Source organism: Ixodes scapularis, unplaced genomic scaffold (genome assembly GCF_016920785.2).
Source record: "Ixodes scapularis isolate PalLabHiFi unplaced genomic scaffold, ASM1692078v2 PGA_scaffold13__105_contigs__length_92229423, whole genome shotgun sequence".
NCBI lineage: Eukaryota > Metazoa > Arthropoda > Arachnida > Ixodida > Ixodidae > Ixodes > Ixodes scapularis.
This window is the reverse complement of record NW_024609839.1, coordinates 90553448-90569614: the sequence shown is the minus strand read 5'-3', so window position 1 is coordinate 90569614 and position 16167 is coordinate 90553448. Positions and strand designations below refer to the sequence as shown.

The 16167-nt window shown below is 36.7% G+C and overlaps 2 protein-coding genes across 4 annotated transcripts in view; one reads left to right on the top strand and one right to left on the bottom strand.

Moving 5' to 3' along the window:
* LOC115331324 overlaps positions 1-16167 on the top strand; it is a 264070-nt gene that overhangs the window by 205482 nt on the left and 42421 nt on the right. The gene's annotated exons all lie outside the window — the stretch shown is intronic.
* Positions 4038-13231, bottom strand: LOC120837773. The gene is given in 2 exon segments (XM_040499807.2): positions 4038-8312; positions 8314-13231. Coding segments are annotated over 2 exon segments (4215 nt in total). The 5' UTR covers positions 11830-13231; the 3' UTR covers positions 4038-7613.

The following is a 16167-nucleotide window of genomic DNA, read 5'->3' as shown; positions in this document are numbered from 1 at the left end:
GTATTACATTATCGGGGAAGGTTTTTGTTAAAACAATTATGCAGCGTTTAGACGCAGTCGATTTTGAAAATAATAGAAATGAAATACAGGACGAGTATGTGAATATGCTTCGTACAAAATTTCCTCAGATATGTATTCATGAAGACAACAAAGTATTTCTATCCAAATTTCGCGAATGGATTTCTCCATTGGAGGATATCGACAATTTAATGCAGTATATACATTTACCTACATATACTATTGTACAGTTCGCTAAACAACCAGGCTTTAACAATAATATTGTTTTAATAAATAAAGATTACATAGTCAATGCAGAGACTGCTGCTTATGCCAAAGCTTTCGTTGCAGTTGAACCAGTACCTAGATGTTTTCTGTATGTAAAATCAATAAGTGTAGAAAATTTACATTTATTAATTGAAATCTTGCCGTCGTACTTTATGTTGGAAAAACATTTCGTCAACGTACTTCGAAGACATTGGAACGAGTACACAATTAATGTCAATGGACTTATATCTGAATTTATTGATGCTAATAACAACAGCGTCGTAGATAGGCCATTTACCGTGGACGATGCAATAATCAGAACGCATAATTTATTATCATTATATAGAGTAACGTACGCAACCATACCAGTAACAGTAGCATTGCATCGATTGAATTGTGTTTTACAAGGTTTTGATATGATGGATGTGGACGATGTAACACTCGATAAACGTATTTCGTGGCTTGAATCTAAATATGGAATTACAATGAAGTACGCTGTTTATAATTTTAAATATGATGTTTTGACACGTAGTGATCGACATTTTCTTTTAGAGAATCATACAAGAGGTCAAATCGCTCTGGTTTTACTATCTTTAAACCAAACGAGTGTGAAAGACATATATAACGTTTATGTCACATCTGATCTGAGGGTAGTATCACTGACAGATGTTTTACGATCCCATGCATGCGACGGTCTTTTTCTTTTAACGACTCTTGCAAATTTAACGCGGACGCACATATATATCGACAGTGCAAATAAATATACTAATGCAAAAGTATTCAGCGATGCGCTGCATGTAATTATGCGTGGCATGTATCCATATGAAATATCTCGTAGAACAGAATATATGACTGTTAATAAACGAATATTAGCTCTACGCGTGGCTCATATGTACATAGAATCAAAATTTTTGTCATATTTGAAATTTGGGCAAATTTTAAAAGACAATGATACGTTGATTTTTTGGCACTCTCTTTTCAAATGTACACCTATATTGTTAAAACGAACTCTTTTGTCCATAAAAAACGGAAACGAAGGTTTGAATCATGTACCCTTAATGTTATTATGTAGTGCACTGGCTGAGTTGAATATTTATAACTTACCAGAGAAACAACTCAAGATACACATATCCGAAGCGCAAGTGGCCTTTAGAGATCAGAGCAATATGTATTTGAGTAAAGCAGACGCAACAGTTTTTTTCTTGTTAAAAATGTTTAATCAAACTCTTAACATGCAATTATACAATTATAATGTACAACTTATTTGTAATCGTTTACAAGAGATTCTTAATGTAAATCCTGTAAATGTAATGCCCATTTTTATACGTAATATAACTAATAATAACATTGCAGCGCTATATAGAGTCTTGACAAGATTATTAGCCTTAAAATTAGGTCGTATCCCCCCTTCACTAAACAATATAGGTCGAAACGTACAATTTGTAAGACAAGAACCACAGCAATTAGTAATACACCATCCAAGACCATTAATAGTACATCAACTACCACCACCACCACCACCAGTAGTAGTAATGGTGCAACGCAACGAACCACCTGTAATGCAACAACAAGAACCACCTGTAGTGCAACAACAAGAACCACCTGTAATGCAACAACCACCACCTATAGTGCAACAACAACCACCACCTGAAGTACACCAGCCACAACCCAGAAGAACAATAGGAGCAAAACGACGATTTTTACCATCAAGACAACAACAAACACAAGGAAGGGTGACGTCTTTGGGTATTAGTGTTCTTAATTTTTTGGGGATTGGGCGACAACAACAACAACAACAACAACAACAACCATTACAACGCAAAAAAACAGTACGAGCGGAACGTCGACCTTTACCGCCATTACAAGAACGACAGAGAAAACAAGTGGTGCCTGAAAGGATGGGTATATTTAATTTCTTTGGATTACAACGACCGCGTTTGCAAAGACAACCTTTACCTCCATTGACACAACGACAAAGAAACGTTTGTCAGATGGACGTGGTAAGGCGTGATAATAGGTCTTGGGGTGCGAGTATTCTACAATTCTTGGGATTGCAATAAAAGAGCAGCTATATATAAGGGGGCGAAGCTCCTTATTAAGCCGTGGCTCTGTCCCTCCTTTCAAGTTGCGTAAGCGTAATAGCATTCATGTATATAATTGATTGAATAAAACGTGGAACCAATAATTTGAGATATGTTTATCTTTATAATATTCAAGTAAAACACATCGTATGATTTATTTCAAAAATGTAAATTCTTTATTATTTAAAAACACGCATTTCTATATTGAATAAAATATATTAATGTACAATATTCGAATCATTACAAAGAAATGGAAACTACTGCTAGTACTGAGGCGTTTCCAGTTATCACTGTAAATGATATTCGTAAACTAGCATTATTTTTTAATGTTAACGTAACGGATCAAAGAATTTGTTTACATGGTGATGTTTTTGTAAATGCTATTATTACAAGATTGCATCTCGATATTAATGATTACACGCACAATGGTACCACAGACGAATATGTAAAAGAATTGTATGCATTATTTCCAAAATTAACAATTTCTGATGTAAAGTCTCAAGATGAAATGGTTTATCGTTTTATTCGATGGATATCACATTTACGAGATGTAGATAACTTAATGACCTATCTAAATTTACCAGAGTCAATTGTTGTACGAAATACACTCTCTTTTAAGAAAAATGTATCGGTGGTTGTGAATAAAAAATTTATTAAACGTTTACAGAATACGAAGTGGAATGTATTTGAAAGTGCATTCGTAGGCGTAGAACCGATTGCGAACACATTCGCTTGCAAGGCAAAATCTCTAACAATTCAATGTCTACACGTCATCATCGACATCTTACCTGCATATTTTTTGAAAGAGAAATATTTTATTAATTACATTAAGCCACGATGGAACGACATGAGACCTACAAATACAATGTTGCAAAAAGAATACGATGCGATATTAAACGAATTTATGGAAGCACATAATAACGCACGTTTTGGATACGATAAACAAGATATTTTAAACGATGCACTTTCTAAAAGTAATAATTTCTTCCATTTATATCGCATAAACGATTCGTCTATACCAATACGTGCAGCCATTCAACGTGTTAATGCTCTTCTACAAGGTTTTGATATATTAGATATTGATAGCAAAGAGTTGGATAGGAAGGTTTCATTACTGGAGTCCAAATATCACGTGTCTATGAAATATGTAGTCTTTAATTCGGAACATGACACTTTACAAGATTCTTATAAACAATCGATTTTGAAACTTCACACGAATGCTTCATTGGTTTTAACACTAATGTCTTTGGCAAGAATAAGTGTAACAGATATGTATAACATATATATTAATCCAGATTTACGTATAACATCGTTATCAGATATGTTAAGCTCTCACGCATGTGATGGAATCGGTCTATTAGAAATATTATCTAATTTAACCAGAACACAACGATCTCCTTATGGTCCTACGTATTCTAACGAAAGTATTTTTAAAGATTGTTTGGATGTTATTTTGAAAGGTACATATCCTATTCATATCACAGGCCACATTGAGTATATGTCTATTAAGAAGAGGTTTTTAAGTCTTCGTATAGCACAGATGTACGTAGAACTTCAATTTACTGCATATTTAAAGTATGCACGCATTATAGATAATTGTACAAATTTTATGATGTTTTGGCATTCTTTATTCAATACAACACCGTCTTTATTAAAACGTTTACTTTTATCCTTTGTCCAACATAACGATGGTTTACAACACATTCCAATTTATTTATTAGCCGATGCATTACTTGAACTAAGACATCGTCGTGAAATTGAAAATCGTAAAGTACAATTTGAATTTGGACATGTCTTGTTTACAGGAAACATTGTAACCACTTTTTTATACAAACCATATGTGGTTGTGAAGAACTATTTATCAATGTTTCATACAATTCTTGGTTTAAATTTAGATAATTTTAACATGCAGAGGATTTTCATGTATTTGCATTTGCGAACCAGAGTAGATCCATTTCAAGTATTACAAAAACATGTTCGCAATGGCAACATAAACCAATTGTACAGAGAATTTACAGAATTATTAGAAAACGAACCTAACAATGTAAACCCCCAATTTATAAACGCTATTAGAAGAGGTATAGAACAGCCTCAAGTGTTGCACAACAACTACCAACCACGTTTGGTTGGAGTTCCACATCCGCCTCCAGGTGGGGGTGGGCGTGGAGGTGGTCGGCCTAGGGGAGGTTTGAATGGTAGGGGTGGACAACGAAATGTTCAAATTACTCCACCAAACCCTGTTAGAAGGGGGGGTAGGGCACCATTAGCAAATACGCTTACAAATACCCCTCCCCCATTACCGACGAGACCACCACCACCACCACCACCAGCAGCAGCAACAACAACAGCGTCATCATCTGCTCCAACACAAACGTCACAGGTCCCACCAATTCAAATAATCTCACCACAACCTCCTTCGGAACAGCAATCAGGTGAGGAAAGCGGTAGTGATGAGCTAAATATTAGTAATAGATTGTCCGTTTCACAAGACGAAGCATCTGACGACGAAAACGTAGGTAGTTTTTGGCAACGTTTATTTTCATATCCTTCTAGACGAAGACGCGAACAAAAATTAAATCAGATAAGACAACAGAATGAAATTGAAAGAAATCAACGAATAGCAGAGCGTGAACTTGAACGACAAAACGCAGCTGGTGACCAATTAATATTAGATAAAATCAAGTGTGAAGAAGAACTAGAACGTTTACGCATGGAGTATCGAAATAATTATATAGAAATAAACGAGTCTGAAAAACGGCACGAAGAAATTTCCGAAGAGAAACGTAATGCTGCAAACGAAGCATATAAACGTATGCTACAAGTAAGGCGTCAATTGAGTAGGCTAGAAGAAATTTTAGCAGAAAGACGTTGCAGAACATAATATTATACATAAACCCATTTTTTGGTAATTTGACAAAATTTTAAGATGGCCTCTGCATTGAATAAAGAGTATATACAACAAAAGTAATTATTGAGAAATTGCATAAAAACCTTGTTACAAACTTGTGAACAACATTTTAGCAAAGGTACAACGCACAATGAACGTAATTGAGAGACAAGAAATAAGTAAACTATTTTGTAATAAAATCAAATGTGAAAAAGAATTGGAACGCGAACGTAAGAAGTATTGGACTAAGTATATAGATCGTAAAAAAAGTAACGCAATAATCTCTTATGAACAACGTAATGATGCAAACGAGACATATAAACGTATGGTACAATTAAGACGTCAACTTACTAGGCTAGAAGACCTTTTGGCATAAATACGTTGTAGAACGTAACGCAATACAAAACAAACGTAAACAAGTTTACATCGACTTAACGAAACTCATCCATATGTAGCTATAGCACATCTTTCACATAGATAATTTGATTGTAGAAAACAATTAATGTCATGTACAACAAAAACACTTGTGCGGTGTTGTGAAAATAAAAAAACATGGCAACCAAACAGGTACGATTCAATGGTACCGATTTTGCAGAATTTCCAGATGTAAAGGTTCAGGACATACGTAATCTTGCGGAATTTTTTGACATAGATATATCACCTCGAAGACTAACTTTATCCGGTACAGTTTTTTCAAAAACTATTGGTGAACGTATTGTACTTCACATGTCCGAATTACCGGATCATAACGAAGAGAAGGCTTATGTAAACAAACTTTACGAAAACGTACCGAGTTTACAGCGACCTAACGAAAGTGACCCAGGTGCATCTATAACACACTTTTCAAAATGGTTGACTACCTTGCATAATATAGATAATTTGATGCCATATTTAAACCTACATGGTTCTAGCATTGTACAATCTTCCGAAGTTAACGTCGATAAACGATTATCCTTAATTGTAAACAAAGTCGAACCTGTAATACCGAAACACGATGAACACGAAAAGGCATTTGTAGGTGTGGAACCTCTTCCGGTAAACTTGTCCTTTAAGCAAAGGTGTTTATCTATTGAAGCTCTTCAAGCACTCATCGAGATATTACCATCCTACTTTTTACATGAAAAACATTTCATCAACTGTATTAAAGATAAAATCACTGTAATGGATAAAACGCGAACATCGGAATGTGAAGGAATAATTGGGGAATTTATAGATGCGACTCACAATAGTGTGAAGGAAAATTTAACTACAGATCGTGCGTTTCTAAATGACGTTTTTACTAGAACGAATAATTTATTTAAATTATATAAACTATCCCAATCTACTGTACCGGTACCGGCAGCGGTGCAACGAATAAACATGCTCTTTCAAGGATTTGACATGGTCGATATGTTAAATGTAGATTTGCTGCAAAATATGAATGATATAGAAGTTAGATATGGCACTGCTCTTCCCATAGTTTTTCATACTCGCATCGACGACGATTTGTTAGAGCCAAATTATAACGCTTTACTTATAGACAATCACGAACGGGCCAAGATAGCATTACTATTACTATCGTTACATAAAACGAGTGTATCAGATGTATATAATATTTACATAACACCAGAGCTCAGGGTGACGACAATTTCAGATGTTTTAGGTTCTCATGCTTGTGATAGCGTCTTTCTTTTACAATTGTTGATGAACTTGACACGGACAGAGACTTATTTCTTGAAGAGCAATTATTCGAATCAAGATGCTTTTATAAAGGCTTTACAAGTAGTAATACACGGAAAATATCCAGTACACACACCGTTTGTTCAAGAATACGTTTCTTTTAAAAAGCGAATGACGGCATTACGCGTGGCACAAATGTACGTCGAATCTCAATTTACAGCCTATTTAAAGTACAATAGGATTGATATTAAGAATCAGAAAATACTTTTTTGGCATTCGTTATTCTTTAGAAATCCAATATTATTCAAAAGACTACTCATGGCACTAAAAAATGACAAATACGGTTTGGGGTATCTTCCTATTAATTTATTGTCACATGCATTGGCACAACTGCGTGATAAGGAAAGGAATACCCGTTTACATTCGACAAGATATAATGAAATCATTCGCATTAGGGGACGTAGCACAAAAATGTATTTGCGTTCGCCATTGAAAATGATTCATATTTATTTAGACGCATTTAAAGAGGTTTTAAACGTATATATTGGTGGTTACAGCTTACGCAATATATTTATACAATTGCAAGAAATCTGTGGGGTGGATGCTATTAGAATAATTGATTTTCAACTCGGACAGTTCCCAAGTAATGCCGTATTGCTACATTATAGCAGACTGATTAACCCTCGTCGTAATAATAATTAAATTGAAGGAACTGTTTTTTTTTAGAAATCGGCATGCCTTGCATCTATTATTCCCCACATTGAATTTTTAGACAATGTACTGAAGTAGTTCGTTCCTTCAACACGCGGTCCACCAACGTCCAATTCAGTTTCGTTACCTGTATGTGCATCTTCATCGTCCCCGAATGATCCATATACAAAATCGGACATTACAATGGGTGGTTTTAAACACGTTTTCCTAGCATCAACGGTGTCCGATTCGTCAGGTCCAGTAAATATATTTTCAGGTGTTAGATACGTTTTGAGATCGTCGATATTTAACATTCCTTCAATTGGAGATATTTCAATTTTGTTTCTTTCATTTATAAAGAGATGGACTAACTGGAAATCGTTTAGCGTTATGCAGTGATCTCTCTTAGTCAAATTGAAATTACACTTTACCAACATATTACAAAATCCATTTATAGTTTTACAAGCATTATCTACTTTACTAAAAGCCTCCGATCCAGCCCCTTTGTATTTACCAAACATTAAACTTCGTATATTAGACTTCATCACAGACATCTCTTGAACTACGATTGCACGCAAAGAATCCACGTCGATACACTCACCCTTCCTATATACGATCAACCTCTTCAACAATATCAGCATGACATCTTTATAACTTCCAAATAAATTAACATTTTCTCGTACGTAATTCTCCATTTTTTGAACTGTTACTGCTGTATTCTTTAGACCCCCCCATTGACGGTACGATATGATCTAAAAGGATTCGACACAATGCAGCCCCCATTTTCTCCTGAACCTCTTCGTGCATGAGTAGTGGATTACCAAGGAGCCACCTCTGTGTAGGAATTCCTTTCGGTACCTCAATGATGTCACAAGGAAATCCTTGGTTTAAAATATTATTGTAATGCATAGGAAATAAAGTGTTGCGTGCATTTAAATTAGTCAAAGTCTGTTTTGTCATAACGTTTGCATATTTGTTCATTTCTATGGTGTATAATCCCTTGAAGGAAGGATATGCCGTTCCATACAAGCGTCTACAATATCTATCGGCAGCCAAATGTTGCAATAATTGTTTTCTAAGCATTACTTTGCCGGCAATGAATGTAGATACGGTTGGAATGATCATGAGTCTGCTCTGTTCGGCTAACATGGTACTCGAAATATATGGCATGTCATTTGAAGAGGTGACAAACTTTGCAGAAATACGAAAATCATTGTTACATCGATCGTAAGGTTGTCTACTAGAGACTCGATCACCTCCGGTAAATTGTTTAAATTTGCGCCGTCCGCCTTCGTCCATGTCTAATATCGGAATTTCGTTCTCGATTGCAAATCGAATTTCTTCCGCGTTTGAACGAAAAGTAGCATCCATTCGATTATCCGATTTCGAAGTAAAAAAGTTTGCAGGAAGAGTACGTACGAGATTGCTCTTTTTTCCAAAAATGTAGTTAAGAATACCTATAAACATTGATTTTCCATTAACCGCCTCCCCGTGCATGAACATTACTAAACGTCCATTGCTATCCGTGGATAAACCGAGAGCTAAAAATTCCAACACGAGTCGTGCTTGTTCGGACGAGCCAAATATTTCGATTAACATGGTCCACACCAGTTGATCCCACGTTATTTCGTTTTTAACGAAAACGACAGGACCACCGTCGTCGTTTTCGGATGTACAAATGGTTGCCTTGTCCATGACGGGCGCGTACATATCGGGGTGCCTTTGTAACATTATCCTCATTGCGAGAAGAGACGATGCCGTTGCAATGTACAGTCCAAATTTAGATTTAGATTGGTCACATTCCGTGAAACGTTTTATGCGCTCGCTGGTTTCGTCGTTTAATTTATGGATTTCAGATTTAGACGGCAGGCAATTATCGTTAGTAGATGTAATTATTTCATCGTCGTATTCTATGTTTTCAAAATATTCCTGAAACCTAGTGCTTGGATCACTGTACAATTCATCTAAAAAGTCTTCCATAAATTTGTCGGGATCTCTGTTTTCCAGCATTTTGTCCGATACTTTCATAGTGACGGAACGTAAAATGGTTAACATTTCCTTGCCAAAATTTCGTTGTTCGAACGCCTTCCACGCGGAATCCATCCAATTACATATTACTTTACACCTATACTGTATACCCCCTCGCATGGGGTGAATCTCGGTATATACGTGTTCAACCAATTCATCCTTTCCTAAATCTAATTTGCAATCGCTTCTAACTGTACATAATTGCGATGCGTCCCACGGAATGTATTTTGCATCGTATAAATCATACGTTACATTGTCTGGTAAAACGAGATGCCTGTTGGTGGTTAAATTTACATTGCTATTATTAGCTCCAGATTGCAGGTACGTATTTAAGTTTGAAAAATCGACTTTATGCTCCAATTTCTTCGTAGACATACGCAAAAAATTATAACACAAATCGAAAGGTGTAATGTTATCACCAGCCGATTCGTATTCGAAACAAGTTTTTATCGCAACGAGTTCTAAATCTAATATTAATTTGCTCAAATCATCTAACACCATGGTTCCAGTTGCAGCGTTATATTTGAAAAGATCGTAACTGTCCGAGGCTTTGTTATGTACGAGCATACATACGTTGCTTATACTTAATAATCGTTTAATATATTCGTTGTATACCATGTTTACAACACCCATTCCTTTAATCAGTTCAGATAGCAACCATTCCGAAGTTTCTTTGTCTTCGTTAGTCATTTGAAAAAGAGGTTCGTATTGTAAACGCACCAATCGTCTCGGTAGATTAAGTGGTTTTACAGCATTCAACTCTTCTCCGCACATGTTCTTTCTCTTACGACCCCTTTGAGTTTTAGCCCTTCGCATAGTAGGTATTAAGCGATCGCTACGAGTGGTTTCGAAATCTGCGTCTTCTTCATTTTCATCATCCTCTTCCTCTGTGGTCAACGATTCCACCGGAGTGTACCTCCACAACCAAGCCACGGCACGATCGTAATGAAATCCTGGGTCGTCTTTCATATTCTTCTGAACTGTTTTCGACAATACACGAAAAATTCGCCTACCAACGTTATAATTCATGTTACTTGCCACGATTAGGAGTAAACGATACCATTTATCGTAGGTAGATGCGTAATTTGCGAAGTATACTAATTTTAATAAAGCCCACTTAAAGACGTATTCTCTAGCAATAGCTGTTGTTTTTGGTTCACCGATACCGCAATATGAAATCCCCTTATATGCTTTTGCCAATTTAATACAAATTTCGGGAGAGTTTGGACGAGCGTTATTTAAACGGCGGCCCTGAAAGGTCGGTCTACCGTCTGGGAAGGAAATGTTTATACGTTGTTCTTGTTCGTTTGCGAATATATCGCCCCATTCTGCACTACTTGAAAGCAATTGAAAACCCTCGTTACATCGTCCCAAATTATCAATATCCCCATTACCATCTAATCCTTCGTCTTCGCTCGAAACGTGATCTAAATCCTGTTGGACGGACGTAGAAGGTCTTGCAACAAGTATCGATTCCAAATTATTACTCGGTATTCTCGTCCAGTCTATTACGATATCCATATCATCCACATCTCTATGGAGAGAAAGTATATGTCTCAAACTTTTGCTCGATATATTTTGTGGACCGTAAAAGTCGAGGCGAAAATCCTCGGTATCTGTATCAATTTCGAATTTTAAGCTCGTTACATATTTGTAGGCGCTTGTAGAGTCGAATTTGCGACTATTGTAAACAAGCCACTGCGATGAACCGGCAGTTACATCCAAATCCGGCCAATCCACTTTCATCGCAAGGAGTCCTAATTTTCGTACAGGTGTTAATATGTTAGCTCCGTTACATGCTTTATCGTCAACGAATACAACATTCAGATAGTGCACATGCCAACGTTCCACAGTGACGTTTTCATTCTCAAAATATTTCATGCGACTTGTCAAAATAGCATTCACATTAAATACCTTCTTTCCGATGTTATGAAGTATATATGGCTTGTAACAGCATATAAGATGTTGAGCGAATTTTCCTACACGGGCGACTACATTGTCCATGGTCAAAGAATCCTTCGGTGTACAATCGAAATCCAGGACTAAACGATAGATGTACTTGTCTTGCATGGTGGAGGACATTGTAGAGCCGATGAGTTCTTGAACATTATCTTTAGGTATAACTTCCATTTCATCCAGGAGTCTATTTGCATTTTGACGATCGAGTGCCACAGTTGCCCTTCCAACGAGGTGCGTTGGAAATCTTTCTTGAGGATCCATTCTGCGTTTTTAGAGGGAAGAAACGGAAAATTATTTTACAGAAACATATAAAAAATGTCTTGTTGTAACGACTCTTTCAATTTAATAAAAACCACGAGTCAAGGTTTATGTGCCGACGAAATGAGTCGTGTGATTACTATCTGTGGTAAATGTTTTAAAACACTGCACAAGTATTCGCAACGACCACCCATTGACAAAAATATAATAACGAATTATACACCAAGAAAGTTTTATCTCAAGTAATCATAATGTATACTCTTTTATATGCAATGTACGCATCCGAAAATGGTATGGGGTCTTTAAATAATTTTTAAAAAATTCTTAACGAAAAACATACTCATGCGAGTCGTGTTGCACAAGCAGCTATGGAAACTACGTCGTTCGCCGCAATAGTGGATTTCATGAGTCTATATTACGATACTATGAATTGTGTGCATTTACAAAACGATACTAATTTTGCTAGAGATACTGCATTAAATCACATTACCAAAGTTTTAGACGATGGTTTACAATTTAATAGCGAATGGTACGAACCAGAAGTTTGGATGAAACTCGCAAATCATCCAGTGATCAATATTTTAGAACCGATCATAGTGTCACATCGAGGTATACGAAGATCGTCTGGTAATTTAGCACACCTCTGTTCGCCCGTACCATCACCTTGGTTAACATCCTTCTTTAAATCTACTAGATTTTTATCTTTTGTGTACGCTGCTTATAAGAGTGACAATCACCATAATCTGTTTGCTATATTACCAAAAGCAAGTTTTGTACATTTACATAATAGATTACAGGCAATATATGGTAATTTGGCACCAGTTGATAAATCTTTGGATAGTTTCACGCACGGTGAACTGATTTGTAAAGAATACATACCCAAAATAATAGAAGAATGTAATGACAACAGTTTGTTGCAACTAAAAAAAATACCATCTAATGTTTACTATACAACACCCATAGACGAAAAAAGGTTGGACCCACCTTTGATTCCGGATTTTAATAGTTTAATGAAATCTTCCGCTGCGCTAGAAATGCCGCAATTAACACCATTGGATTTATCTAACAAAGACGAAGAGTACGTCCCGATGTGTGTAACCGATGTTCCTAGGACAACTACCTTTACATACACTCCAACGAGGACTTCTGGTGGTGGGGATCCACCTTATATATAGCTCCGAAAAATGTGTATATATTTGTATGGACCAAAAAAAAATAAACTCGTCGACTGTTCTAAAAGGTATTATGTTTTTATTCCATAGTGGTTCAAAGATGCTTTCACTGGGTGAACTTTTGTTATTGTTTCCTCAGTATATTTCCATGATAATGCCTGTTGTTAGTAAACGTAGCAATCATATTGGGATTGGTTGTTCCAAATGCACTAAAAATTGTGATATTTTGCACATCCCAAGCGACTATATAATGGGTGTGATGGTAATGCTTTCGCGAACGTATCCAGACGCTCCCAAACAGGAATCACTCTGCATGTGGTACAATTTGCCCTTGGAGAATGCCATGCCCAATAAAGTATTTACTCACACGCACTCTCAAGTTCCCTTTTCTTTGCGTGACGATTGTGAATACGTCATATCCATTTTTATAGGATTTATAAATCCAAACGACGATTGCGAAATGAAGATTATGGATTGTTGGGTGAGGCTTGGTTATACCATCCGAAGTTTAGATTACGAACAACGTATGAACTTGGTCAAAGAATTGGGATTTGCAACTTTTCTTTTCCAAACGGATCGCGACAACAAAACGCGAACTTCTATGTGGTCTGTTTTAAATCAAAACAAGTATATTAGATACGTATGGATACCTACTGAGGTGGACAAGTTCACTCTGTTAACTACTCCAGAAGGAAACTTGTACGATTCGGAAGGCTCTGAACTTCTACACGAGTGTTGGGACGCAATAAATAAACATGTCACGCGAAACACAACCATCACCGCTGCAATTATAAAATGCAAAAGAAACAGTCACCAGTTAAGGGTGTTCAAAATGCATCCCTCAATGACAAACATTTTACGAGTACCAACGATATTCGTCAAATAATTCGTTACGATCGTAAATTAGATTACACAATCAACGAAGATGTAGCGATGTACATGTATAAATTAACTAGTTTTGTATTTTATCGAGAAGCCACTTTCCAGACTTTTAAAAATCCGTTCATGAAAAATTCACCACCTTATCGTGCCGATGCAGCTTGCCCTGCTCTTAAACTTATGGTGGAATACAACGGTAAATATCACTACGATAAGAGCGATTGGCCTCGCACTCGTAATGACGTTCTAAAACGTCGTTGGTGCAAATTAAACGGATATACACAAATAGTCGTCCCTGCAAGTGTGTATAAAAATATATTGCAGGCATATTTACATTTTCGATTACTCACGGATACCGATATCCGCGTGAAATACGATAAAAGTGATGTTTTAAACGAGGTTGTGTTTACAAAGAAGGAAATCGAATGGATAGACTATGTGTTACACAGTGTTCTTCCAAACTTTTTAGAAGGCTGCGGGAAACGCATATCGTCATTATTAATATTCAACGATATAACATCTGAATGCACCATAGCGTTCCGTCTTCAGTATCCCATATGCAAAGACGTGATAAGAGACCCGTCGACGAATCGCATCTTACAAACGTATGACGATAACTGTTGCGATTATGGAGCGACGACGCTATATTTTTGGAAGAATCGTCCAATAAAAAACGTAAATCGCCCCAACGACATTCACATCCCACTGTTTCTAATTGGAACGCGCAATAAAGAAACCAGTTTGGCTAAATACATCAGTTATAGACTTATCGATACAATAGATCAGGCAACCGTTTTTTGGAAAATTTGAAAATGTTTTCCAAGAAAAAAGAAAATCTAATTCTAGATATATTAAGTCGAATAGTGAATGGGAGCGTTCAGCGTCAGTTCACAGACGAAGGTTTAAATTATCATTATATTTTACAGAGCACGTTTCCTAACCAAATATGGGACCCAAAAAAGAAACACGTTCATCCGCTGCGATTCGACGCCATGTGCATTTTAAATACAATGATCGATAGTAAAATATACATAGCTGTGGAATACAACGGTCCCTACCATTACTATTTCCGTAACGTAAAAAGAACAAAGCACATTCTCTTAAGCAATGATTGGTTAAAACGTATCTGGTGTCGAGCAAATGACGTACATTTAATTTGCATTTCTCCTGCTGCGGTCTTAACGGATCGTTACATACGTTTTCGCATAAATGCTGTGACTACAAATAGATGGCACACGATGCGCGGACCGATACAACAGTCTTCCGATTCCGTCATTCTTTTTGAAGCATTGAATAAAGTTCGTTTAAACACGCTTACTTGGTGCGTGGAAGTGATCAGAGACGACGACGATTGTATTACCTGCATGATTTCTTATTCTTTAGATGCAAATAAATATTGTCGCCATCCAGATATGAACCTAGAAGTGAGGCGTAAGTCATCGATGGAAACTCGTTTTACTATCACGTGTTGGAAAATCGAATCCCTAGTTGCAAAAACAATACATGTCGAAGGTATGTTAAAGCACACACAAATACACTTACCGTTTTATCTACTTTCAACTAAGAATTTAGTGGAATATCTTACGTGTCGCATAATAGATGAAATTGACGATATATGTTTATTTGCTAAATGGAATAGAGACGTGTTATTTTACACAGACACAATAAGTCAATGCATTGCTAAAAAAATACGAATTTATTGACTCACACCACCACACACGTAGGTCTCTTTCTCTCAACCATTTCTTTTAAAACAGCATCTTCAATAAGCAGATCGATGTACATACACATCCCGTGGGCTCATTGTGAAGTGATTGAAACGTATCACTTGATATGGATTGTCGCCAAACAGTGCTATTTCCTTGTCACAGCGTGCGAGAATGAACTGTCGCAGCTCTTCAATGGCAACATCAGGCTCTTGCAATTTACAGGATTCCACAATACCCATTTGCAGATCGTACGTCATGTTATGGACAGCGTAATTAATTACACTTCGCGTCGGCTCCGAAAATTCACTCAATCGCACAACAGCAGTCACCTCTCGCAGGATGGCACCGTTGAAGAACTTGAAAGGCCGCACACACTTTTTCAATGTCTCCATGAAGATCACATCGTCCCAGTAAGGTCCGGAAGTAAAGTCCATCACGACGGCCATGTCACCCATTGCGAGAAGTCGATTATCGATGCACCAATTTTCGTTGTCGGGTGTCGTGACTATTGTAAATCCTGGAGGACAGTCGTTGTAGTAGTCGGCGTTGTTGAAGAGGAAGATCCATTCTTCGTTCACCGT